Source organism: Rosa rugosa, chromosome 4, assembly GCF_958449725.1.
Source record: "Rosa rugosa chromosome 4, drRosRugo1.1, whole genome shotgun sequence".
In the NCBI taxonomy this organism is placed as follows: Eukaryota; Viridiplantae; Streptophyta; class Magnoliopsida; order Rosales; family Rosaceae; genus Rosa; species Rosa rugosa.
The window spans coordinates 18,651,811-18,677,792 of NC_084823.1; the positions used below are offsets into that span (position 1 = coordinate 18,651,811).

General features: G+C 37.4%; 1 protein-coding gene, 1 long non-coding RNA gene and 1 pseudogene across 3 annotated transcripts; 2 read left to right on the forward strand and 1 right to left on the reverse strand.

The window, feature by feature from the left end:
* The first annotated feature begins 12,231 nt into the window (after positions 1-12,231).
* On the forward strand, positions 12,232-15,768 carry LOC133745627 (glycerate dehydrogenase). Its single transcript, XM_062173735.1, has 13 exons — positions 12,232-12,484; positions 12,575-12,658; positions 12,759-12,899; positions 13,331-13,452; positions 13,591-13,672; positions 14,226-14,298; positions 14,372-14,463; positions 14,582-14,656; positions 14,767-14,874; positions 14,966-15,043; positions 15,171-15,215; positions 15,332-15,446; positions 15,523-15,768. The coding sequence occupies exons 1-13, from the start codon at positions 12,362-12,364 to the stop codon at positions 15,543-15,545; spliced, it is 1,161 nt and encodes a 386-aa protein (XP_062029719.1). The 5' UTR covers positions 12,232-12,361; the 3' UTR covers positions 15,546-15,768.
* Positions 15,769-15,968: 200 nt separating this feature from the next.
* Positions 15,969-18,046, reverse strand: LOC133745632 ((+)-neomenthol dehydrogenase-like; annotated as a pseudogene).
* A 2,975-nt stretch (positions 18,047-21,021) lies between these two features.
* On the forward strand, positions 21,022-25,124 carry LOC133745633 (uncharacterized). 2 transcript variants are annotated; one of them, XR_009863685.1, is made up of 12 exons: positions 21,022-21,380; positions 21,545-21,681; positions 21,763-21,864; positions 22,042-22,118; positions 22,221-22,325; positions 22,581-22,659; positions 22,980-23,052; positions 23,118-23,220; positions 23,795-23,853; positions 24,135-24,328; positions 24,653-24,721; positions 24,816-25,124. It is a non-coding gene; the product is annotated as an uncharacterized LOC133745633 (long non-coding RNA). The 2 variants fall into 2 exon arrangements; XR_009863684.1 differs by having other exon boundaries at positions 23,149-23,220.
* The last annotated feature ends 858 nt before the right edge of the window (positions 25,125-25,982 follow it).

The following is a 25,982-nucleotide window of genomic DNA, read 5'->3' on the forward strand; positions in this document are numbered from 1 at the left end:
ACGACAGACTTTGACCGTCGTTTGATATGAAGAAAATCTGTCGTCTATTAAGCTGATATCTGATTGACATTCAGACGACGGTTAATGCCCGACGTCAGAAGGTGACTCAGACGACAGTCACCAAAAATATATCTGTCGTCTGAATGTTGCCAGATATGCACAAAATGGTAGTATATGTGGTTAAATATGATATAGAACAATAGTCAAATGTTGTTGTTGTTTAACTTTAGTAACAGACTTTAATAATTTTCTATTGTCTTAAAAAATATGAGACAACAATAAAGTGTCGACTGAATGTGTAGAATTTAGAAGTTTATTTTCAAAATCTGTTGTGTGAACTTCATTGACACAACATTTTCTTTCATTTATCTATTGTGTCTCTTATTCTAAAAGGACTTTTAATTGTCCTCTGATTGTGTGGATGCTTGAAATCTCTTTGTTATTTCTGATGTGTGTACTCCTTTCAAACCACAGTTGTTGATAACATTCTATTGTTTGATATTGTTTAAAAAGACATTTATATGTCGTCTGAATATGGAGATAGTTGATGTTTCATTGTTACGTCTGTTGTGAGAAAGTATCATACAGAACAATATTCTGTCGTGGGAATGAGACTAAGACTATAGACTTCCATTTTTGTCTGTTGAATCTTCTTGTTTCAGACAACAGTATTTTGCTTGAATTCTGTTGTTGGATGTTCAATTGTTCCACATTTTTATATTGTGTGATTTGGTTTAAAACCACAGAATTTGGCTTCAATGTGCTATACCAGAACTTGGAAATATACATAAACCACAATATATACCAATACCATTCATTTAGAAACTAGTACCATATATTCATCAAATATCTGGAAATCACTATCAACATATCCACTGCAAATCATGTACTACCATTTCCATATTCCACCAATGTACATCAATTGTTGAAAATAATCAACAGATTAAAATCCATCGAGGCTAAAAGTGACTAATCAGCTGCTAAGGTTAAAATGATCAATAATAGCAAAAGCCGATCATTTAGTTAGGCAAAAAACCCTCCAATATCTAGCTATATAGGCATGCTGATGTCAATATGCACAAAAACAGACCCTAACTATTCATGTATGACAAACCTCCTAGCACACTACATATCTGGAAACATGATAACATGCTTCGCCCATTCTGCCCGAACTTGATCAATGTCATTTTCTGTGTAAATAAGATTTGTCCTTCTTTCCCACTGCAAAAAAAAAAAACAAAAAAATCAAAGCATTATCATATATCCCAATGATGAAAAAGTCATACTGAAACCATGAAATACAATCTGTTATGGTATCAAAAACACATACTTTAGCTGCAAACTCCAAATTCTTATCTTCCACTATCTCCTTCATGTAGCGCATGATCCAATACCCACAAGTCTTACTATCTTTCTACTCCGGAATGCCCTGGAAAAAAAAATACACCGTACTATATCAGAAGCACTTAAGAGTATAAAACCTTAGGTGATAAGACCCAAAAAGGCAATTAACTTACAGCAAGATTTTTCCATTGAATGGTTTTCCTCCCTTTCTTATTCTTGTGCGCATTGTAGATTTTAATGGAGCTTGCAAATCAATAGCAGACCATCAGCATATATAATGCACAAACAACTCCTTCTAGTTATCGACTTATACAGTGAAAAATCAGTTAACTTACTTGTCCAGAATTGTTTTCCATTCACCAGCGATGAGTCGCCTCTTTAACGGATCCATGAAGTGAATGGTTTCTTCATCCGGATTCACAGCAGACAACGTCCAATGACCACTATATGCCATAAACAAAATTCATTATAAGTTTAAACTAGTTTATATAAAGTATTCACCAAAACGTAATATAACACAACATACTGCATAGTAATTCAGTTTACACACCCTGAATTATATGGGACCAAATAAATCTGCCTAGACTTCCCATTTATGAACCGATTTGATACTAAGAGAGCTCGTTCGGTTGGATTTCCACAGCCACTTGCACCCGTGTGAGCAGGGTCAACAAAGGCGACCATGTCATTCATCTTAGCCTTCTTCAACACACCTTGCAGGTAGCTACATCGACATTTCACAACATTTCAACTGATTTCACGAATGAAAAATCACAAAACCTGACAAATAATAGGTAACTTTAACGTGTTGCATTACCTCATGTAAAAAACAATGCAGCTGCCTGAAATTTCCAACAAGTGTGTCATAGCATAGATGTCCTTTCTAAAGACAAAGGCTTATGTGGATGACCAAAAAGTTCTGGTCCAAAAGTGGCGTGGATGGTTGTCCCATTCCGCAATCCAATGTTTGCCCAAATGCATAAGTCCTTTAAAGGTGCAGGGAGATTCGATGGCAGGATTTGTAAGTCTTCCTTATCATTAAACATATCTTTCTGTGGCCTATTAGGAATTTTACGCTTTGGTTTTTTCTAATGTTGTAAAAAATAAGTTAGATTATATTCCATAATCACATATGCAGAAGTAAACACAAAGAAATTGAGTTACCTTCCCACCAGGTGCAGGGGCAATAACAAGGTTCCTCGGCCAAGCGACACAAGTCCCAATGGCATCCTTGACCTTCACTATCTCATCTTTTATGGGAAATGGCAGCAAAGCTTCAGGAACAACAGTTTCTGTGATAGAGACACGCAAATTCTCCTCTCCAAGTGGAACACCATGGATTGTTTGCTGTTTGGTCTCAAGGTCGACACTGATGACAGTTCCAATAGCCACAATGTTTTCCACCGTGTCAATGGCCAGTTTATACTTGGTCTCACCTAATTGTTCCTATACATGAAACAAATTAAATCCATACAGTTCTATATCCAAAAATCCATATCAGCATACCTACAAAGTTCAAGTACTTTATTTAGGCAAGCACGATATTTACCTCTTCACCGGCCATGTACTGGTGCCTCTAGTGCAGTGACATCTTCTCTAACCTCCTCTTCCAATATCGGGTTTAACCGTACCCTCTCATAACTGGGCTGCACAATTTCCTCTTCAACCTCGATGCTCACTTCATCTCTTAAAACCAACTTCCTCTTCACACCCTTCACCTCAGCTTCAATATTATCATGTGCAGCCTTCTCCCCTTGGTGAGAATAACTCCCTTGTCCTGAACCAAGCTCATTAACTGCTGTGACAGGTTTGGGGGACTCAACAGGCAGCTCCTTCCCATCGACCTTCCCTTCTAGCTTAGTAATCTTCTCAGTCCAATAAGCTCTCTCCTCAGAAAGTTTTCTAACCCTCTCCTCCTCCCATGCAGTTCTTTCCTTAGCTAAAAAAACTTCCTTCTCCTCCTCTGCTTGACATTGCCACCAACACCTCTAACCCTACCTCTATGCTCCGGATTCCCCAATGCAAGAGTGAGCACATCATCAGACCCAGATGTGGCAATTTCCCCTTCAGCCTCCCTTTTCCTTAAATGTTCCTGATTCAAAATATCCGCGTTAAATGCTGCAATAGCATTACATGCATGCATATATATAAATATGAACTTGATGTCCTACATACTTACAATTTTTTTGGCTTTCTTCTCTACCTCAGGCTGTTTGAAGTTGCCATTCCTATCTTGCCGAGCCTTGATCCACATTGTAGCTCTATCAAGTTCTTCTAAAGGGACACTTTCAGACTTTGACAAATGAAAACACAATGAATTAGTTAATATTCTGTACATGAAGACGGGTCGTCTACTTTAACCCCCCTAGCTGACTCCACCCAATCACACATGAAGACGGGTATCCTAAACTTGTAGTAATCCACCTCCCAAATTTGTTGTATCCTGCCGTAAAAGTCCATATCATTAGTTTTAGGGTTTTTATCCCTTGCACTAGCAACTTGCATTGCATCAGCAACCAAAAAAACCCCGCTATTTTGAACTGATCGTACTTTGTCCCGCTCCGAAGTGTTAAAATCAACCCCATTCACATGGTAACCACCAAATGTAGGGACCTCCTTTTTTGGTCCACCAGCCAGCCACCTAATGGTTTCAGGAACATCATTATCGGAAAATCTCATTTCATTTGCAACCTACAAATAAATTGATATGTCAAAAGTATGGAACCACACAAGTTTATTGAACTCGAAATTGAATAGACATTATACTAGTACAATGAGGTCGAAGATAAGTTATGTACCCTCTCCTTGAACCAACCAGCAAAGGTAAGGTTCTGTTTGTCCTTCAACCACTTTTTTTTTTTAAACCTTGGAAAACTCAACTTTAGGAATTCCATATGCTCTCTGCACTGGCAAAAAAACTAAGCAAATGAGCAACATAACTGAACACGCGTAAGGTGATATAGTACAAATGATCGAAAACAAAACATAAGTAAAATTATTACTTACTTGAAATATGGGATTGCATCTTCAGTGTTCGTGCATACACATAGGTGGGCCATGTCAAGCTGCTTTCTGTCGACAGTAATGATGGTGGCGCCTGATAAAGGCCTGCAGCCATTTAAGAGCCCAAGTTTGGTTCTCGAAGGGATCCCAACAGTGGCAGCCTCTCTAGGAAGTATACGTTCCGAGCAAAACTCAACTGCCTCTTCTACAACGTAACACTCTGCAATGCACCCCTCCGGAAATTGCCGATTTCTCACATATCCTTTGAATACTTTCATGTACCTCTCAAAAGGGTACATCCATCTAAAAAATACTGGACCACATAACTCGACTTCCCTAACAAGATGCATAGTTAGGTGAATCATTATGTCAAAAAATAATGGTGGAAAGAACTTCTCAAGCAGGCAAACTGTATCGACCAAGTCTGCTTGCATTTGTTGCAATTTCGAAACATCGATCACTTTACTGCATATTGCTTTGAAGAATATACAGAACCGAATAATTGCGTACCTAACTGGTTTCTCCAAAACTGAACGTAATGCAACAGGGAGAAGAAGTTGCATTATAGTGTGGCAATCATGTGATTTAAGACCAGCAAGTCGTAAATCCTCCATTGACACCATATTTCGTACATTGGATGAAAACCGAACTGGAACGGTCATATTGAAAAAGGAACTGCAAACAATCTTTCTCTCATCTAGAAACAAGTTCCAAATACCCAAAGGCAACTTGTCCCTTTTTGCAGCAGTTGTAGGCTTCAAATCAGTCCGTATACCCATTTCGACCATGTCTAAACGAGCAGCAGCCCCATCCTTAGTCTTCCCAGGGATGTTCAACAGCGTACCAAGAATAGCATCACAACAATTCTTCTCAATGTGCATCACATCAAGATTATGTCTTACCGGAAGATGTTCCCAGTAATCAAGTTCGAAGAAAACAGACCTTTTTTTCCAACAAGGTCTGTTTTCATCTTCAAGACCCTTATAAGGGGGAGGAGGGTTTTTCTTGTCAAATGGTCGATTCAGACCTTGAACTCTGGTCAACACCTCCTCTCCAGTTAATGGTGTAGGAGCTTCACCCTCTTATATGGTGTTGTCGAAAGCAGCAGCTTGCTTTCTATAAGGATGATGTCGTGGCAACCATCGTCGATGCCTCATGAATGTTATTTTTTTAGAGTGCTTCAACCTATAGGGTCTTGTCTGATCAACACATATTGGACAAGCATTGTATCCTTTCACAATGCTTCCCGATAAATTCCTATACGCGGGAAAATCGTTAATTGTCCATAAAATACTCTCCTCTTACAGCATCATATACTCTCTCAACCCCATCCCACAACACTTTCAAATCATCCACTAATGGCTGTAGATAGACGTCGATGTCATTTCCGGGCTGTTTGGGTCCAGAAATTAACATAGTCAACATCATGTACTTCCTCTTCATGCATAACCATGGAGGAAGGTTATAAGTGATAAGTATAATAGGCCAACATGAGTATTTGCTACTTAGAGAACTATGTGGGTTAAACCCGTCTGATGAAAGCGCTAATCTAAGGTTCCTATTTTCTAGACCAAAGTCTGGTCATTTTGTGTCAATCATTTTCCAAGTTGGGGAATCGGCTAGATGCCTCATCATTCCATCTTTCTTTCGATCATTGGCATGCCAAGTTAGCTCCTTAGCTGACACTGTCGATTGGAATATTCGTTTGAACCTTGGGATCGGAGGGAAGTACCACAATACCTTCCCCGGAACCCCTTCTTTCTCAGATTTATCCTTTCTAAGTTTCCACCTTGATTCACCACAAGTTGGACAACTGGTCGCATCAGCATGCTGCAATCTGTACAAGATGCAGTCATTTGGACAAGCATGAATCTTTTCATACCCTATCCCCAATGCGGAAAGTGTTCTTTTAGCCTCATAAGTAGACCCTGGTAAGTCATTTCCTTCGGGAAGCAAGAGGCCAATCATAATTAACATATATGAATAGTACGCATCAGTCATGTCGTGCTTTGCTTGCAGATTGAATGTTTGTATCAAACCATTCAACTTGGTTGTCTTGGTACAACCAGGATATAGAGGCTTATCTCCATCTTCTACAAACTGCATAAACTCATTCGAGTCTTCCGAAATCTCCTCATCCTCACTACCCTCTAATCCTACATCATCCTCTTGTATCCCAAAATCAGGATTCATTTTGACTGTTTCAGAATCCCCTCTAAGAGCATGCAAGGCAGAAATAGATGGTTCTCCATGCCACTTCCAATGCTTATAGCTAACATCAATACCGTTAAAAAATATATGGTCCTTAATCAGCCCTATACCACCAAAATCAGTGTTATGGCACTTCAAGCAAGGGCAACATATTTTATTTATGTCCCTTGCATTATCCGATGCAAATTTCAGAAATTCTTCAAGTCCTAACTGAAACTGTAGTGATCTTCTATTAGCCTTCATCCATGACTTATCCATCTTATATAGACAAACAAATGTATCAAAACAAAGAATATTAACATTATACCTAGCTAGGATCATGCTACATAAACTAGCTAGTTCACACAAACATGTACATTTATGCACATCTGAAATCAAGCAATACAATAAAGCAATTAGCTACTTCATGTACATTTAGCACTTCATCAAGCGATACGATAACATGGGCATTTAACATAGTATAAATCTTTCTAGCTTTACATCATCATACAATTCATACTTAATACCAGCCATGTAATAATTCCACATTGCTCATTTGTAGTCCAGCACAGGAAAAATGGAAAAAAATTACAAAACAAACTTATAATGATCATGGAACTCACCAAAAATTGATTTAAGTCAAAGCCAATTCAAACACCACAACTTGTTTCCACCACTTCCAGACTTGCTTAATTCATGATGTCACTGATTTTTCAACTCTGCAAATCATAAGACAGTGTCAATTTGTTTCTATGTTAAGAGTTTCGTTATGTATTCAGCATCAGATCAATAGCAAAAGTGAAAAACCATAACCACAAGGTCCCTAATTTACACGTCCACATGGAAATGGCTACCATCATATTTTGAGACAAAATACTTGCAGTTCACATGATTATGACAATCCAATACTTGCAGTTTCATACAAAATACACAAACTCATAGTTGACTTTTCAAAACTTCAAGAGGGAATAGCCGAACATTAAGAATTGTTTTGTTGTCCAACCATTGGATGGTGAGCAATCCACATATTCAAAAAGGGCTCATGAAAAACTTTAACAGAAAATAGTTGAGAGCAGAACAAATGGAAAAGTTCGTTTAGAATCTGAAAATGGCGGGTTAGAGTATGAAGTAGAAAACTGAGATGACTGGAACTAAATAATTGTAAGTTGGATTTCTCCTGCCAAGTATTATTGCAATGACAAATCGTCCAACAATGTAACTCTAACTCTGCAATTAATATAACCAATCACAAGACAAGAAACAAACATAACTAAAGAGACAATATATAACATCTCCAACAGCATTACATGATTATATTACCCAACAAAAGACAATCTACAATATCTGAAGCTACATTTCAATGCATTTGATAAGACAAAGTCAACAGTGAAGAAAAAAGACTGAAAATAAGATTAAATATGCACCTTGCTGAATGTCATGAATAACAAGTCTGGGATATTTAATTTATAAGCATATCCAAAAAGATCAATGATTACTTCTAGTGTATAATTTGTTTTGACCTAGCATCTTGACATCAAACATAAGAGCCAATGTAAGAGCCAAGATGACAATTAGTAATGTAAAGCATATTTCAATAATGACAGAACACAGTAAACAGCAACTACCCACATGGAACCCAAACTATAATTGGGTCAATGCCCACATACAATCACAACTCCTTTGATTGGTTACAGTTAAATGTTGTCAAGAAAGAGACCAAATTCTATAACTTTAATTGGAGAAAGTGAAGGAGTAGTGAAGAAAAAGAGCAGAGCTTTACTTTCGGAATCCAACGATTGTCAATTCAGATTGGCAAATGCTTTCCAATTAACCCAGGCCAGTACTGAAACAACAACATTGTGCTATTTGTCATTCAACTTCAACAAAAACCCTAACACTTATAGCCTCGCATCCCCAATTCGAATAAAACCCAGAAAAAAAAAAATTCAAGATTCAAATGAAATTTCATTTTAAAGCCCGTAAATCCCCAATCTAACAAAAACCCTAAATAGCTGAACAGTGAATCTAAGGGCTTACCAGCATAGATAAAGAGCTACTGATTGAGACCCATGAAATTTGCAATGAGGTTTGGATGATTTCGCGATTTAGGTTTGAAACAAAGACTCAGACGTGGAATGAGGATTTCTTCGTCTGTCGAAGAGAGATGGGGAATGGACGGAGTATGAGGTTCTTCAATCTGGGTTCTCAGTTATGATTAGGGTGAGGACTTTCAATTTGGCAAGAAATTTGGATTTTCATCAGTTGGAATGGTTTCAGCTTTGAGAGCGTTGCGAGGGAAAAGTTTGCTCTCTAGCTTTAGGTTTTTAGTTTTCATAAATTTGTCGGGGAGAGAATCTCATTAAGTGTTCCAAACTAAATCCCTTCATGTTGTGCCAAAAAAAAAGGACAAAAAAAAATCCAAAGCCAATTTACTCCTTTGACGAGACGACATATATTTGTTGTCTGAATACAAACAAAAAAAAGAAGCTACGACCCAAAACAAAATCAATTTATCTCCTTTGACGAGATGACAGATAACTGTTGTTTGAAAACAAACTTAATTCTCAAGACCAACTTTGTATGGTATGTTGCTATATTCAGACGACAGTTTTTACACTGTTTGTCGTTAAAATATATCAGACGACAGAAACCAACTTATATGTCGTCTGAGCTCTGTCGTCTGATGAGGTTATTGACATAGTGTAGGAGCTTTCCTTTCCAAGCACTCAGCTTGCATCGGACTTTGTCTACATGGATGCAGGAATCACTTTGTGGGCATCCTTAGAAGATAGGAACCCCTAGATAATTAAAAGGCCGGCCTCCACCTTGATCTCCAGAATACTTTGAATAGTTGACATCCGTGGCATGACATGCTTACCCAAAAATAACAAATATTTATTTTTATCACCACCTTACCTGAATTAGTACTTAGTAGCATACTCCTCCAAAATTTCATTAAGATCTTGAATACCAATAGAGGAGGCTTGCATAAAAATCTTAACTTCATCTGCAAAAAGCACATGGGAGGGAGGAGAATAGTAGTAGAAGTAGCAATGCAATCAATCGAATTATCATAAACCAACAATGAAATCCCACGACTTAAAACTTCTTCAGCTAAACAGAAATATGAGAGGTGACAACGGATTCTCTTGACATACTACACCTCTTGAACAAGTAAAAAAAACCCGCAAATTTGTCTATTTACTAGAATAGAGAGATAAGCTGATTGCAGGATCCCAAAAGTTTGTTGTCATAATTGTAGTAATCTTAAAAGCCACATGATGAGCTTAATTGAAATGAAACTTTATTAATATCAGCAAACATTACAGTTTGTAATTGGGTGCGGCTATTGCCACCCTACAGTCTACTTTATTCACCCTACAAAACAAATATCAATCAAATATTCTAATTATAACCTTCTAATTAAGAAAAATAAAATAAATAAAAAAAGAATGAAAAATTGCAATAACCACCGGCACCTCCGCCAAGCTCCTTCAATCCTCTATTCAATCCTCTATAAGAAGCCAATTAATACCTCACAATTCAACTCCTCGTCAACTTATCGAAGTTGAAAAGAGTGCATAAACAAGAGAACACTAGGTAGTGAGATTTTAAGAAAACCATGACATCGGAAGAAGAGAGAAGAGATCCCCCAGAAAAGGACAGAGCTGTGATGTTAATTAGTGATATGGGTCCATGGTGTTTCTTCATATGATGCATGCATCATGCATGATTTACAAGACCTAACTTGTAACTACCAAATATCTGTCATACCTAGACTGGCACCTCTGCACACTAGCCTCTATCCCTTTATTCTTTGAATCTTTTCCCCTTTTTTTTTTTCCTCTTGTCTCTTGCTCCATTAATCAAGTGTCAGTATGCTGGAGTTCTTCGCTAGCTATCAGATAAAACTAAAAAGAGATGTATTTAGAAGAAGGAGAGGCGCGGTGTGTTTTTTTTTTTTTTTAATCAAATAAGAGATTAGACGATATTAGTTCCTCGGAAGCAGACGATGTAGGGAGCAAGTCTCACCCTCAATCTCGAAGGAGAAGAGTCTGCCACACTCTGGGAACCCACCGCCCATCCCCTTATTCTTATTTTATTAATAAAAAAAATACAAAGAGGAGGGGGGGGGGGGGACATAAACCTTACCCCGGAATACAAGAGAAACAAATAAAGTACAAAGAGGCGCGGTGTGGTTTGATTTGACAAAGGTGCAGTATGGTTTCTTTGTCACGGTAGACGGTGGCTCTACGGTGTTCGTTTTGTTTTCTATTGTTTTTTTTTTTTTGAGAAGAAACGTGAACACTTTCATTACCCGGCCAACAAAGTTACAAAGGAACCCGCCACGTGTGTGGCCCCGTAAAAATGAGAACCTAAACATAACTCTGTACTAACAAACATAGCACGCTCTAACGGTAAGGACAAGAATAGGAAAGTACTCAAAAGACAGCCTCATATGGCCCTAAACCCTCCCTACCGAGCTCCGTTTCATACTAGAAATTTTGGTGGCAAAAGTTAAATATAGGGTGAACAAAGAAAACTATAGGGTGAAAATAGCCACACCCGTAAATTTAGTGATAAATATTTAACAATTTTTTTTTTTCCATCCACATTACATTTGGTAACCAACCGTTTGGTGTCAGACCAAAAATAGATAAAAAAATCCAACCCCTTGGTAACAAATTCATAAAACATTAAAAGCAAGTTCACCCGTAATCAAGAAATGTCAAGGTCGAGAAGTCAAGAATTCGACCAGTCAAGATACTGTTCACTGCCACTGGACATGGGTTTACATCCGTTGTTTTTCTTGACCGGTCAAGACTGGTCAAAACTCCACCGAACAATACCGTTACAATTAATTCCTATCAATATTAATTCATCCACCGTCGGATTGTTCACCTTAATTGAAACCAACGGCCCAGATTAAAGGACCGTTGGTTTCAAATTTTCTGAAAAGCCAACGGGTCGATGCCACCTGTCCCCTGCGGCAAAAGCAATGTCGCTACGAGACAAAATACGGATATGCAGAAGGTGCTGGGCCACATGGCGCTTCTCGATTGGTCCGTGGCCTCCACTCCCGCGTCTGTCTCCTTGCGTCCGCACCTGACGTCACCCACGTTCTCCTCTTTGGCGAGCTGGCAACTCCATGACCTTGGGCAAGAAAATAGTCAGAGGCTTGCCCATTTTTTTGGCCTGGGTCAAGAAAAGGCAAAGCTTGGCTGGTCAAGCAAGGCCCAGTGGAAGGTGCTTTTTCAATATACCCGGTCAACACATCATCAAAATGACATTTTTTGCCCAGTTAACTCCACCTCTGCACTTGCTCTAACATAAACTTCTCACTTGTAGCACAGTTGAGGCTCTCTCTCTTCTTCTTTGTTTTTTTGCTTTTGTTTTGTTTTCTTCTTTTTTCTTTCAAATGTGCAGGGTTGAAGTTTAATCTTGTCCATAGTTACGTGTCATCAAAAGAGGATGCCATGTCACCATTATCTTATTCATTAATGAGAGGTTCATGAGCTCCAAGCATGAACACCACTCTGGGAAAAACTTCTACCTCTCAAAATGTGTTTATTATCCAATCTTTAGTCCTCAGAAAACCCACAATGCTACCATACAATTCTGTACGCTTACGATCAATAGGTCAAACAGATCAGAGAGTCAATAGTCAATATGATCCATCAATCTCGCAAGTGAAGACTACCGCATATTGTACAGCCCACCCCACCCTATAAATTAATCACACTTGGAAAATAGAAATTTAAAGAGCTTGGTTTCTATAGCAAAGCCAGTAGTACCCAGTTGAGTTGCTGACAAGCTTTCTTTCATGGCCAAACCAGTTTCAATTGAAGTGTACAACCCAAATGGGAAGTACAGAGTTGTTAGCACAAAACCCATGCCTGGAACTCGCTGGATCAATCTCTTAGTTGAACAAGACTGTAGAGTTGAGGTAAAATTCTCATTCTTGCTCAGTCTCTTTGATACTTTTGGACTATTGGGTATGTGAATATGACCAGAAAGTGTTTAACTTTGTGTTTAGATATGCACCCAGAAGAAAACCATTCTATCTGTTGAGGATATCATCGCCCTGATTGGTGACAAGTGTGATGGAGTAATTGGGCAGGTAATATTGGTTTCGTTGAAGTCTTGTTCTTTTTGGTATTTTGATTAGGATTTTTGAAGTTAGTGTGGTTTGAGTTGTGTTTTTGGTTTTGGGTTTTCAGTTGACAGAAGATTGGGGTGAGACTTTGTTCTCAGCACTGAGCAGAGCTGGAGGTAAAGCTTTCAGTAACATGGCTGTTGGGTATAACAATGTTGATGTCAATGCTGCTAACAAGTATGGAGTTGCTGTTGGAAACACTCCTGTAAGTTTGAACTTTTTTTCCTTATAATGTTCTTTTTGAGTGAAAGATGAATGTTCCAATTCAGTGCTTTCTTGTCAAGCTGTAGTTCTTTACTTGTTTATGTGTTTTGATAGTGCACGTTGTTTTATACATGTGTGTCTGTCTAGTACTAGCTGGGTCTATTTCACATATCTTTACTAATGAGAAGTTATTGAACGCAACATGCTTGCTAATATAATTACTTAAATGTCATTGTCACTCATAAGTAATAACCAAGTGCTGATGCCGGTTTAATGATCACAACTATGTCGGTAATTTCATAGAACCAATACTAGTTTTCATGTTGATGACTATTCTCCTATACACAGCAACTAATTCTTTATGATTTATCAGACATATTTAGCAATTTCTTTTTCTGGAAATTGAGATAAATTTATTGCTGATATGGTTAGGGAGTACTTACAGAAACTACAGCAGAGCTGGCAGCTTCACTCTCAGTATCAGCTGCTAGGAGAATAGTGGAAGCAGATGAGTTTATGAGGGCTGGTTTATATGATGGATGGCTTCCCAATCTGTATGGCTACCATGTTTACTTTTTGTCATGACTACCATGTTTACTAGTATTATCGGTTCTTTGCTTGTACTTATCTGGTACATGAATTATACATTTCATGTGTCTCCCGCTGTTGATTTGTTTCCTTTACAACGGCAGGTTTGTGGGAAACTTGCTAAAAGGGCAGACCGTTGGTGTGATTGGAGCTGGTCGTATAGGGTCTGCATATGCCAGAATGATGGTAATTTCCTTGGTCCAACATCTTGAAGCTCTGGCTAGATAGATATGATCCTGGTTGCATGATATTTATGTTAGTCTAGCGATTAGCATACACTGACCTAGTAACAGGACCTTGAAGTCGAAAGTATTTGATGCTAATTCTTAATCTAGAGATACTTAGTTGGTATTGTGCAACCACATAACTGAGAGTCATAAGAAGATTTAGGAAACTATTGGTACCTCTCCATGCTCCACTGTATTTAACGTGCAATCATTAACTACAATTCTATTCATAGTTGAACTTAATGCTTGGATAAATCACTTATATAATTTCGACTATGTGATGGATAAATCTACTAAATCAAATGCACACTACATTCAGTTCCGATCACAGTACTATTCTTAACTCTTTTTTGCACTTCTTTAATTACCTGGTCCACCATTTGGGTCGTTGTTTCCTTTCTTTTGCTGATTCTTTACAGGCTCTCACTAATGATCCTATTCCTGATTCTTTCCATATCAGTGTGCTTTATTAAGTATGCTCATGGGACTAAAATCTGTGTTGATCTCAACAGGTTGAAGGTTTCAAGATGAACCTAATTTACTATGATCTGTACCAGGCTACACGACTAGAAAAGTTTGTTACAGGCATGTCCCAGTCACTTTTTTGCATAAATCATGCTCCCACTTTTTGCTGATACATGTATGCTCCCTGTTCCAGCTTATGGTCAGTTCCTACAAGCCAATGGTGAAAGCCCTGTGACTTGGAAAAGAGCGGCAAGCATGGATGAGGTGCTCCGAGAAGCAGATGTGGTATGGCGCTCACACACACACACACAATCTCTCTCTCTCAACCCCATCCCTTTGTTTTTCACTTTTTTGCTCTCTTTTTATGGGGTGTTTACTTTGTGGTTATTGATTCTCATACTAGATAAGCCTTCACCCGATTCTTGATAAAACCACTTATCATCTGATCAACAAGGAAAGATTAGCAACAATGAAGAAGGTGAAGTTTTTGAACTTCTTTTTTTAATTTCTAAATCTCATGTGAATACATACACAAGTGAATAGTTTTATGTATCTGCGTGTTGAGTAATATGCAATATTTGTCTACAGGAAGCAGTCCTTATTAACTGTAGCAGAGGGCCTGTGGTTGATGAGGTTGCTCTTGTGGAGCATTTGAAACAAAATCCCATGTTTCGAGTTGGTCTTGACGTCTTTGAGGTACGTAAAATCCACGTTCTCGGTTGAAATCCGTTATTATTGCAGACACCATCTCTAACGTCTGATTGGTTCACCAATGGTGTTGTATCAGGATGAGCCTTACATGAAACCTGGGCTTGCCGACCTGAAGAATGCCATCGTGGTACCTCACATTGCTTCTGCTTCCAAGGTATTATGGATCTGCATTGTTGAAAGTTTGAATAGTTAAGAGATCAAGACATATTTTCTTTCTTTTCATCAAGCTTAGTATACTAAAAGTAACTGTGTCCCGATGTTCCCTTACTCGTTTTATGTAGTGGACTCGAGAAGGAATGGCAACGTTGGCTGCTCTGAATGTCCTGGTACGTCACTAATATGATAAATATCATCTGAAATAGCTTACATCATTTAAATATGGGTTGAAAAGAATACACTTTGGCACCAAAGTACTGACAACATTTACAATGCTATGGTTTAGGGTAAAATCAAAGGATATCCAGTTTGGTCTGATGCGAACCGGGTAGAACCATTCCTGAATGAGAATGCTCCACCACCAGCTGCCAGTCCTAGCATTGTTAACTCCAAGGCCTTGGGTAATAATATCTATAAAACTATCAATGACACGCACAGAGGTCGAATTTCTTTGCTGAAAACTCTGTTTCACTGCAGGATTACCAGTTTCAAGGCTTTGAGCATTGATGTAAATGGCCACATTTTGAGCCTTCCTGGTGCAAATGGAGCAATTGTTATGCATGGAAACCAGGCTCTAGCGATACTGTGATTATCTGGAGTTCTAACAAAAGTTGTATATTTGAAAGTTGAATGTGGTCAAACGTGTATCTACTATGTTGTCTCATAAATACTGGTTTCAGAATCCCTGTTATATATAAGAGGTTACTTATGAATGTTTCAATCTATCTGCGCAATTTGGTTTGACAAGTTGGCATCAGCTGGTTACTTATAGTTGAGGCTTTTCAAGATGATAAAACTTTGGTTAGGCAGCAAGTTCTTTTAGATCTAGTCCACTTTTCTTGATTTTCCAGTCTAAACGCCGCATTGCATTTCAAGTTTAACATATATTTTTCGCTTTCTCCAGAAACTCCAAAGTAAAGAAATCTGAAAGACCTTTTTGGTATGCGATGATTTATTATATTGTATCCAAATCTTAATCTCAGCACATATTACACAATGACTCTAACAATAAGGGAAACAAACTACAAAGACCAAGTCCAAAAACGCAAGTCTCTCATGTCTCAACCTCAACCTATATATCTCAATTTTCAAGTAGTCTCATAAAACTGGATAATCCAAATAGTTTGTAAATGATCATAAGTAGGATCGTTATTCATGAAAGCAGAAAGGGCCTCTATAAATTTATATGCTTAAAATGGTGACGGTTCCTTCCGTATGAAGAACTGGCCAGTAGGACTGTCATTGGGGAGCAGCGCCAGCCTGACAATGCTTTCAGCACCTTCGTCGATGGTTAAGAAGCCAGAATTGCAGTTGAAATCTGTTTTGGTGTAACCAGGGCAGACACAATTGATGTAGAAACTTGGTTCTTTGCAAGAATTCTAGTGTATGCATTCAAGGCAGCTTTTGAGACTGAATAGGCTGAAAAGTATCGAGGCCAGCCTTTGGTTTCCACCAAACCTTGTTTGAGATCTTATAGTGACTGACTCAGTACTGCATCTATTCTCTGTTCTGTTAGGGTCTCAGCATTACTTAATACATCTTTAGGCCATCCATCTGGAAAATCCTGAAACAACATGAAAAACAGAAGAGCTTTAAATTGATTTGACTTTTATGAATAATTGCATTTACCTATTCACAAATTAATTTCAGCAACCTTATTCACAACTAGTAGAAAGTTTGATTTTCTTAGGAGAATGTGAAAAATAAAAGTAGCTTTTGTTGTTCATACCTATAACTTAGCAACAGCCGCAGAAACAATAACTAGTCTTGGTGAATCGGACAGCTTGAGGAGGGGCAAAAGTGCCTCTGTGATTCCTTTCGTGCCATAATAGTTTGTTTTCAGGCATTCTTCTGATAACTCGTAGTTTGGTGCTGCAAGTTCATTCCAATTGACTTCTTCAAGCTTCTGCATCAAGGTGAAGAAAGTTACTAATGGAAGACAACTTGTGTTCCAAATTTTAAACTGTATTGTTAGATATGGCATGATTTTCTTTGAGAACCTATAATAATAAACTCAGCAGCATCCAAATTTGAAAGATTCATATCAAAAGCATAGATTACAACAAATTAAGTTTCAACTTCAGCTCGTATCATATAATAGATGCTAGAATGGTCTTAGATTCTTAGGGAACAAGTTCTTTTTCGTAACAAGGGGAGTACATGGCAGTGAACTACATAGATATGTTTAAAAAAACATTTACTTTTAGAAGCCAAATAAGACAGTGATTATCAAAATTAATGTTGCATCAAACAAAGTCCTCAATATACTGTGAAGAAGATACATAGGGTATATGGAATGTTACCTTACTGGATACTGCTCTAAAAGCTTCAGGGTTTAGTATGCATCCAAACACTCCTGCATGGTTAAATCAACTTCCAAAACAAATTCAGGCATGTATGCTCGATATTTCATGAACTTTTCAGTCCCTTTCATCTGATTAACCACAAAAAAACTCTCAGTTAAATTCTAATGGAGAGCATCACAATAAAAGTACTGAGCAAAAAAATTCAACTTCAGATTTTAAGACTGTCTTATAGACATAAGAAAACTGAGTTTGAGAAATTAGGGTCTTATCATACCAAGATATCTAGTTTCCCAAATTGGGTTTTGACAAAATGTGCAAGGGAAGCAATGCTATCTGGGTTTGTCACATCAAGCTGATGAAATACCACAAGCTCAGAGGCCGGACTCTTTCAATTTTTCAACAGCTTCAAGACCCCTCTTTTCATCTCTAGCTGTTAACACTGTCATGATCCCATTTGAAGCCAATCTTACTACTCCGAACCCAACTCCTTTATTAGCCCGTGACAACTGCATACCTGATGGAATAATAAACCTCTATTACACAACGAGAAATGTGAAAGTCGCTTTACATAAGAACCAAGAATTACCTCTTTTTGGCTTCTGCCATTGTTGATGTTCTTTCAGCTTATTACTAGCTTTTTAGTGGAGAAACCACACACAAACAGCTGGGCTTTATAGCCAGATTCAGCTTACTAGACGTATTACCATTGTCTTCAGGTTATGCACGCAATGAGGTCATCAATTTGGGAATATCTAATATTGTCGATCAAGGTTACCAAACCCAGTTTTTTTCTCCTTTTGGCCCCTCTGGCAGCTTTTGGTTAAAAGTTAAAACTTGAGCTTCAAATAAATTTGACAATACCATGTTTGGGGATAAACTTGAAAATGGACCTTTCTTTTAATCCAAGCAAAAGAAATAAGTATTATGTTGTTTCTGATGGTCACAATTCAATCTAGAATACCTTTCCCTTAGAACATAGGGATTACAAAGTACATGTTCTAATGATACAAGGAAAACTATTCCAAATAGGACTAGGAATCTAGAACCTTCTCTCCTATTACAATCATAGAACTAATCCTAGTTTGATTAGGCACACAAAAGTCGATTTCCTTCAACAGTTATTTCTTATTGTCACAATTCAATCTAGAATACCTTTCCCTTAGAACATAGAGCAGTATAATTTTCCCTTGAGCTTCCTCCTCTTCTACGTATTTCAAAACAGACTTCAACTCTTCAAATTCTCCTCAACACTGTCCAATGCTTTAAGCCTCACATTAGCTAGATTACTGGGGTATAGGGACACCCCCTCTTACTATCATCTGAGCCTTTGACTACAGCACTTTTCCCACATCTGCCTCTTCATATAACATATATATATGCTATGTTTACAAGCTAAAATCAACCAAAAAGTATGTAACGAAAGCACGAAAACTTCCGTTCACTAGAAAGCATGCGAAGAACAACATAGAATCAGATCATATATCTCACATTCATATTTAACAACTTCTTAAGTTTTTAACTTAACAAATAGAGACAGACAAAAAATATCATAAATTGGCTAATACCAACACATTACGCATACGTTTACAAATGACAATAATGGATTGAGTCTGTGAATTTAACATAAATTTAATCAGGACATGCGGACTTGATCTCGAACTCTGGGAAACAAGTACTGATCAATCAGAGATAGATGATCTTATACCTCCAAACAAGATAACCAGAATCCAATTAGGAAACAAGGATTGCAGTCACAGCTTATTGTCAGCAGAAAATGGTGTGCTCCAGTTTTCCTTTGCAACTTTGTACTCCTGAGAATTGAAACCTGAAAGGTGGAATAGTTGTACACTGTGATCTCACAAAGGATTCAACATTCCTGTGAATTCAGCAAATCTTGACAACTGGATAATGATAGGCCAATGATTAAGCATAGTTGCCATTACAGTAGAACCTCTTCACTGACTATCATTAGTTTATAACCACACACATTGATTCGATCATCTGAAAAAACAACACTATATAATACCAATGCTTAAGAATAAGAATTGAAAAATAACACCAATGCTTAAGAAAACACATTGATTTTATGACTGCAAGTTTGCAACTGAAGATGTTACATTCGTCTCATTTTGGCTATAGAAAGAAATGCCATGAAAAGTATCTACAACAAACTATAATCTACAGTATTGGCGGGGCACAGAACTAGTCAATGGTCACTTGCTGATCTTCATTGATAACATGAGAATGGAGTAGGTAATGATCGTACACATCGTCAAAAGAAAACTCCAACTCTCCAATGTAATCTGAATATGATTCTTCAAACTGGTTGCTCCAATCCTGACCATCAATAGCTGCAATGCTTTGTGCATGTGAAGAACCTGCATTATCGTTATGAGTAGCATCACATGAAAATATTATCATCAGATACAAATGAGCTCATGCTTTGCATCTGTGAAGAGCCTGCATCATTATTTTGATTAGCATCACATAATAGATCATCGAAATTAACAGGGGATGCCAATAAATAGAAGCCAATGCTTGACAATCAACATCAATGCTAGAGTTGTGGCTTTGCATGGGTGAGAAGGAATCTGCATTTGGATTGTCAGTAAAATCAAATAGAGTAGAATCAATAATACAAGGTAAAGCAGAATAGATATCCTGTTGATCCCCACAGGAAAATCCCAAACCAGATGCAACTGTAGTCAAATATTGAGTTGGAGAAGAGAAATGTTTGTGAGAAAATTTTATGAGATGTTATTCACAATCCTGTTAGTATATCCCCAAGACCCCAACCCTAAATGAGTACTACACAATTGTACTACAGAAAACCTACGATGCTACCATACAAATCTATATGCTTAAGATCAATAGGTCAAACAAATCAGATAGTCAATAGTCAATATGATACATCAATCTCGCAAGTGAAGACTACCGCATATTGTACAGCCCACCCCACCCTATAAATTAATCACACTTGGAAAATCGAAATTTAAAGAGCTTGGTTTCTACAGCAAAGCCAGTAGTACCCATTTGAGTTGCTGACAAGCTTTCTTTCATGGCCAAACCAGTTTCAATTGAAGTGTACAACCCAAATGGGAAGTACAGAGTTGTTAGCACAAAACCCATGCCTGGAACTCGCTGGATCAATCTCTTTGATCCTTTTGGACTCACTACTAGAATTTTGCTCTTAGACATCACGACAATTACATCGGTGAGGAATTCACGCAATGTAAAAAAATGTCATTAACATCGATTCCTCAAATTCCGATTTATACGCATATAATTGACATTGTTTATTACTGTTGACCGATGTCTACAATTTGATTCTAAAATTTAAAAAAAAAACGCGGAAAGAACTAGGTTAAAAATTTCAATACGGGGGAACAAAATTTTCATTTCCCACACACTTAGTCAGTTTTCCCACTCTCTCTGGCAGCCCATTTTCATCCTCACTCAATTTATCTCCGAAAGAACTGGTGACCCATCTCTCTAGCTCTTCCCCGAAACCCTAGCCGTCTCCTCCTTCCTCTCTCGCTCTCTTTTCACAGCCACCACCGCCTCCCTCTCCTCCGCTCACTCCCGTTATTATCTCTCTGGCGCCATCGCCTCTGCAGGCAAGCGCTCTCTCTCTCTCTCTTTCTCTCTCTAAAACCCTCTCCATTTGGTTTTAATTTGGGTTATTCATGGTTCCTTCTGATTTCTCCTGGTTGCCCAAAACCCCAATTCCTTCTTCTCAAATCCCAGCGAAATCCCATCAATCCCCACAACTTATGCTTGTAAAATGGTGCCGTGTAACTCCTCAAAGAAGAATCTTTCTCTATTCCGCCATTAGAGCTTCGAACGCAAGCGCTGCCACCGAGTCTTCTTCTTCTTCTTCTCCGGGACTCTACTAGGCCAAGCAATTTGAGCTCACAGTTCCCAACATTGACTTGGTTCTCAAGGACGTCCGCCCCTATCTCATCAACTATGGTGGAAACGTCGACATTGTGTCCGTCGAAGACGGCATCGTTTCTCTCAAGCTCCAAGGTAGGATTTCATTTCCGTTTTGTTTTCCCAATTCTGAGTTTTGGGTTCTGTTAATTCCAAATCATACATGTAATTTGATCATGAAACAAAGTTAATGTTTTAGTTTCAGTTTGTGGTAATGAGAATCTGTAATTTAAAGGAATTGGCCTCTAATGTTGAAACAGGGGCTTGTGGAAGCTGTCCTAGCTCAACAACCACCATGAAAATGGGGATTGAACGAGTGCTTAAAGAAAAGTCTGGAGATGCACTCAAGGATATTCAACAAGTCTTTGATGAAGAAAACAGAATGACCACAGTTGAGGTGAGAGCTTTTGATTTCTCGACATGTTTATATAGTGTCGATGGATTTTCGTGAGGAGTGAGTTTATGATTGTAAGTGCAGGCAGTCTCGACACATTGAGGCCGACGAAGAATTTTGCACTATTGATGCTATATGGTAGCATGTTGCCAATTGCAATACGTGCAGTTTTTCTAACTCAAATAGGTAATCACCATCATGTTTGACATGGTGAGTTGGTTTTCAGCTTTGTCAGTTTCTCAGATGTGCTTTTGTCCAAGTGTACGTTAGTTTGGGTTATTGTATCTTCCCATTATCTGGTAGAATGATAGAGGACTCAGCTGTATACTTTTTGGAAATTGATTTACATTTAATGTATTGCAGGAAAGGCACATTCCTTGAAGATAGAGAAAATTTTGTTTCAAGGCAAATCGGACTATTAGAATGTGATGGTCTTCCAGGTGACTTGCTCTTTTGAAGATGTTATTGGCACTTTATTTCTAGTCATCTGTATATATTATTGATGATACATATTCTGTTTACAATCATCAACCTATGGAAAGGTTCTCGTCCTAGATGGGGTGATTCAGCTGACAGAAAGGGATGAATGTGTCTATCAAGAAATCATTACTCATCTTCCTCTCTGCCCAATTCCAAACCCCAAGAAGGTAATATTATTATCTGGGAAACATAGGACTAAACTAGAAATATGCACTTCTTTCCTAAAGAGTAAAGACACACACTGACACAATTGTCAAATTATTTTGTTTTTAGAACATTACGAATGAGTTGAAGCTACTTTGGTGAACCCTGTTTCTATGTTTTTTCAAATATTCATTAAGAAGATGATGTGCGATATGGTGTAGTATCATTCATTTTAATTTCTTGTCAACTCATTATCTTTTTAAATTGGTGTTGTTCAGGTTTTGGTTATCGGTGGAGGAGATGGTGGTGTACTGAGGGAAGTGGCTAGTCATTCTTCTATCAAGCAAATAGATATATGTGAGATTGATAAGATGGTTGTTGATGCAAGTTAAAAAAAAAAAAAAAAAACAATGAAACTTTTGGATTTATTCTTGGTTGGCTGTTAAATGATCATATTATCCCCAGTAGCTGGTGGAATATTTCATGCATGCCTAGAGACGTCATATGTGTGTCACACACACACATACATATGTATTTGTATGCACTGCTACATCACTTGGAGTAATTCAATTTGTCTAGAACATGCAAGTGACCATGTGGTTCTCCTTTGAGGTACTAATGGACTGGGGAAATTGTAGGAGAAATAATAATTTATTGTTCTTGCTTCTGTATTCCAGGTTTCAAAACAGTTTTTCTCTCGTGTAGCTATTGGATATGAGGATCCCAGGGTGACACTCCATGTTGGTGATGGTAAGATCATCTCATTCTTCTTCTATCTAACTATGCGTCCTTTTTTTTTTTTTTAATACAAACAGCTTCCTCATTAGCTCTCTGTTAATGTCGTAGGAGTCGCATTTTCAAAGGTTGTTCTAGCAGGAACTTATGATGCAATAATTGTGGACTCTTCTGATCCCATAGGTAATACTGTAATACTAAGAAATCAATATTCATCTTGGCCTAAGATAAATTTTATAACATGCCTTTGCTACCGTGTAGTTTTTGGAGCTAGATATGGAACTGCATAGTTTGGTTGTAAAACAGAACATTACCAAACATGCTGGAAAAATTTTCAAAATTTTATTTGTAGTTACACATAAGTGAAGTGTCTGCAACCATGTATTATAAAGAAGTAGATAGTAGTTCAAATAATCAACCATTTTTCAAGAAACAATCCAATTCAATAATAACTAATAGCAACATGCTTCAATTCATTCAATTAGTTGTTTGTTAAAAATAGTAAGGTTCCGAAGCATTGTGTGCTTGGACAATTAGCTTTTGCCAGTTTAGAAATTGAAATGACATTGATTTTCATTGTAGGTTTCATTTAACAGCTGCTGCAGTGAAAAGAGGTTTAGTTTTAAATTTCATTCAGCTTTTTTGTTGTTTAGTTAAAAAAAAAAAATTCTCCAAGTTTGATCGTCACAGACCCCATCCAAAACTAATCTTTAGACCATAATTGATATCATCCCAAAACTAATCTGTGCTTTTGTAGTTTGAGTTTGAAGAAGCGGAAGAAGAAGGAGAAGTTCCAAATGCAGCTTGCCAAGAAAGGTATTTCGTTCTCTTCTTCCTCTCTGTACCCAAGCAACTTCTTTGTCTGGGAATAAATTGCTTTTGAATTACTGGAAATGTTCTTATAGCTCAGTTCATATTTTTGTGAAGCAGTAATCTATGGTTATCAGTTGAAAGAAAGAGTTCTTTATTTAACTTGGATCTTATGTACTCTAAAAGTGATATGTTGAACCCTATGTCTTATACTAGATGACATCTGGGCAGAATCGGCAGTAGGTCTTATGCAAAAGAATTTCAGTCCTTAATGTTGGTGCTTGCAGATCGAAGGTGCGTTTGTTCAAGGAATTGGGTTTTTCATGCTTGAAGAATACATAGAAAATTCTGAGGGATTGGTGATTTCTAATGGTACATGGATGTATAAAATTCCTTCCATAGACACTATACCCAAGCAGTTCAATGTCGAAATACTAAATAGTGGACATGCAACACAGTAATCGTGTTCTCTCTTCAAAAGGTATGTCATTTAGATTTTTGGTCAGAGTTCTCATGTTAATGAAGTAGCATATTAAGGACCAGTGTTAAAATATTCTCTTATGTATCTTGGAGTTTATACATGGAAACTCTGCTGATTTGTTTGGCAAACACATTACTTCATTGGAAACCTTGATTGGTGCTATGTTAAAGAAATTCATAGCTTATTGATAGCTAACATGTAATGTATATTCCTAGATGAGTTGGTGCTATGTTAAAGAAATTCATCACTTTCACGTGTAGTGTAACCATAATATCAGCATAGAGGTGCACTTTTATATTAATGTTTCTTTTTTTTCTTTCGTAGGATGACTTCGCTTTCTGGCAAATCCACATTGTACAATAAACATTAATTATAGTTTCATTTCCAACCAAGGTATATGCATTATAGTTTGATGGAAACTTTGGTTTAATTATAAATAGTGCATTTACCCGTTGATTATGACTTATGTTATTGAATACATTCATAGTGGGCAGCAAAGACTCGGAAAGTATACACCCAAGAGGAACTTGACGAGGTCCGCATTGAAGTACCTGACTATTTGCAGACTTTGCTATAGATGCTGACTCTACCAAAGTGATTTTGAGTAAGGCTAGCTAGATTTTGTAGAACCATTTTGAAGTAGAACGTTGTACAGTTGCAGGTGAACTAAACTGCATATAGTTATTGCAATAGTCTATTTTGGGCTAGCCTTGATGTAGGTTAGGGTGTTTTTGCCTATTTTTGGAACTATTAACAATTCTGATGTTGGACAGAAATTAATGCAATGCCCCATATTCAATTAATTCGAAATTTCATGTTGTCGAATGTGGATTACAATCATTTTAGCAGCAATTACAAATTTTCTGGACATCATCTCATATAAAGATATGATGTATATACTCCTGTTTCAAATCCGTGTTAAACTACAAAAACGATGTCAATAATGAGACAATACATCAATTTCGAAACCAAAATCGATGTCTCATTTTTCATGGATAACGACGTATTGAGTAAGAAGCGATGTTTAAAAAACTAATCGACATCGATGTAAACTACAGGGAACGATGTCTGGAATCAATGTGGACGTCGATTTTCAATTTGGGAAACGATGTCTGGAATCAATGTGGACATCGATTTTCAATTTGGGAAATCGATTTACAATTTGGGAAACAATGTCTGGAATCAATGTGGATATCGATTTACAATTTGGAAAACGATGTCTGGAATCAATGTGGACATCGATTTACAATTTGGGAAACGATGTCTAATATTAATATGAACATCGTTGTTAACCTAAAACCTGATGTAATATAGTAAAATGGACATCGCTCCATAAAAGGAAACGATGTTTATTATAATAATGCACATCGTTTATTATAAACTAAGGAATGTAGATTGAATCTTAAATAGTAGGATATATGGAAAATATGCGTGAACCTCATAAACGGCAGGCAAAATGAAAAGAATCCGATGTCTGATACCATATAAAACATCGTTTCTAATATGAATAACGATGTTAAAATGAATACTTCTGCTATTGGACCTATACTTCATTAAGCATTAAATGCCAAAATATGAAGGTTTAACAATATCTAAACACACTAATATGTCATCATAATAACTGTTTTACATCGGTTCCATAAGCTTATTCGAT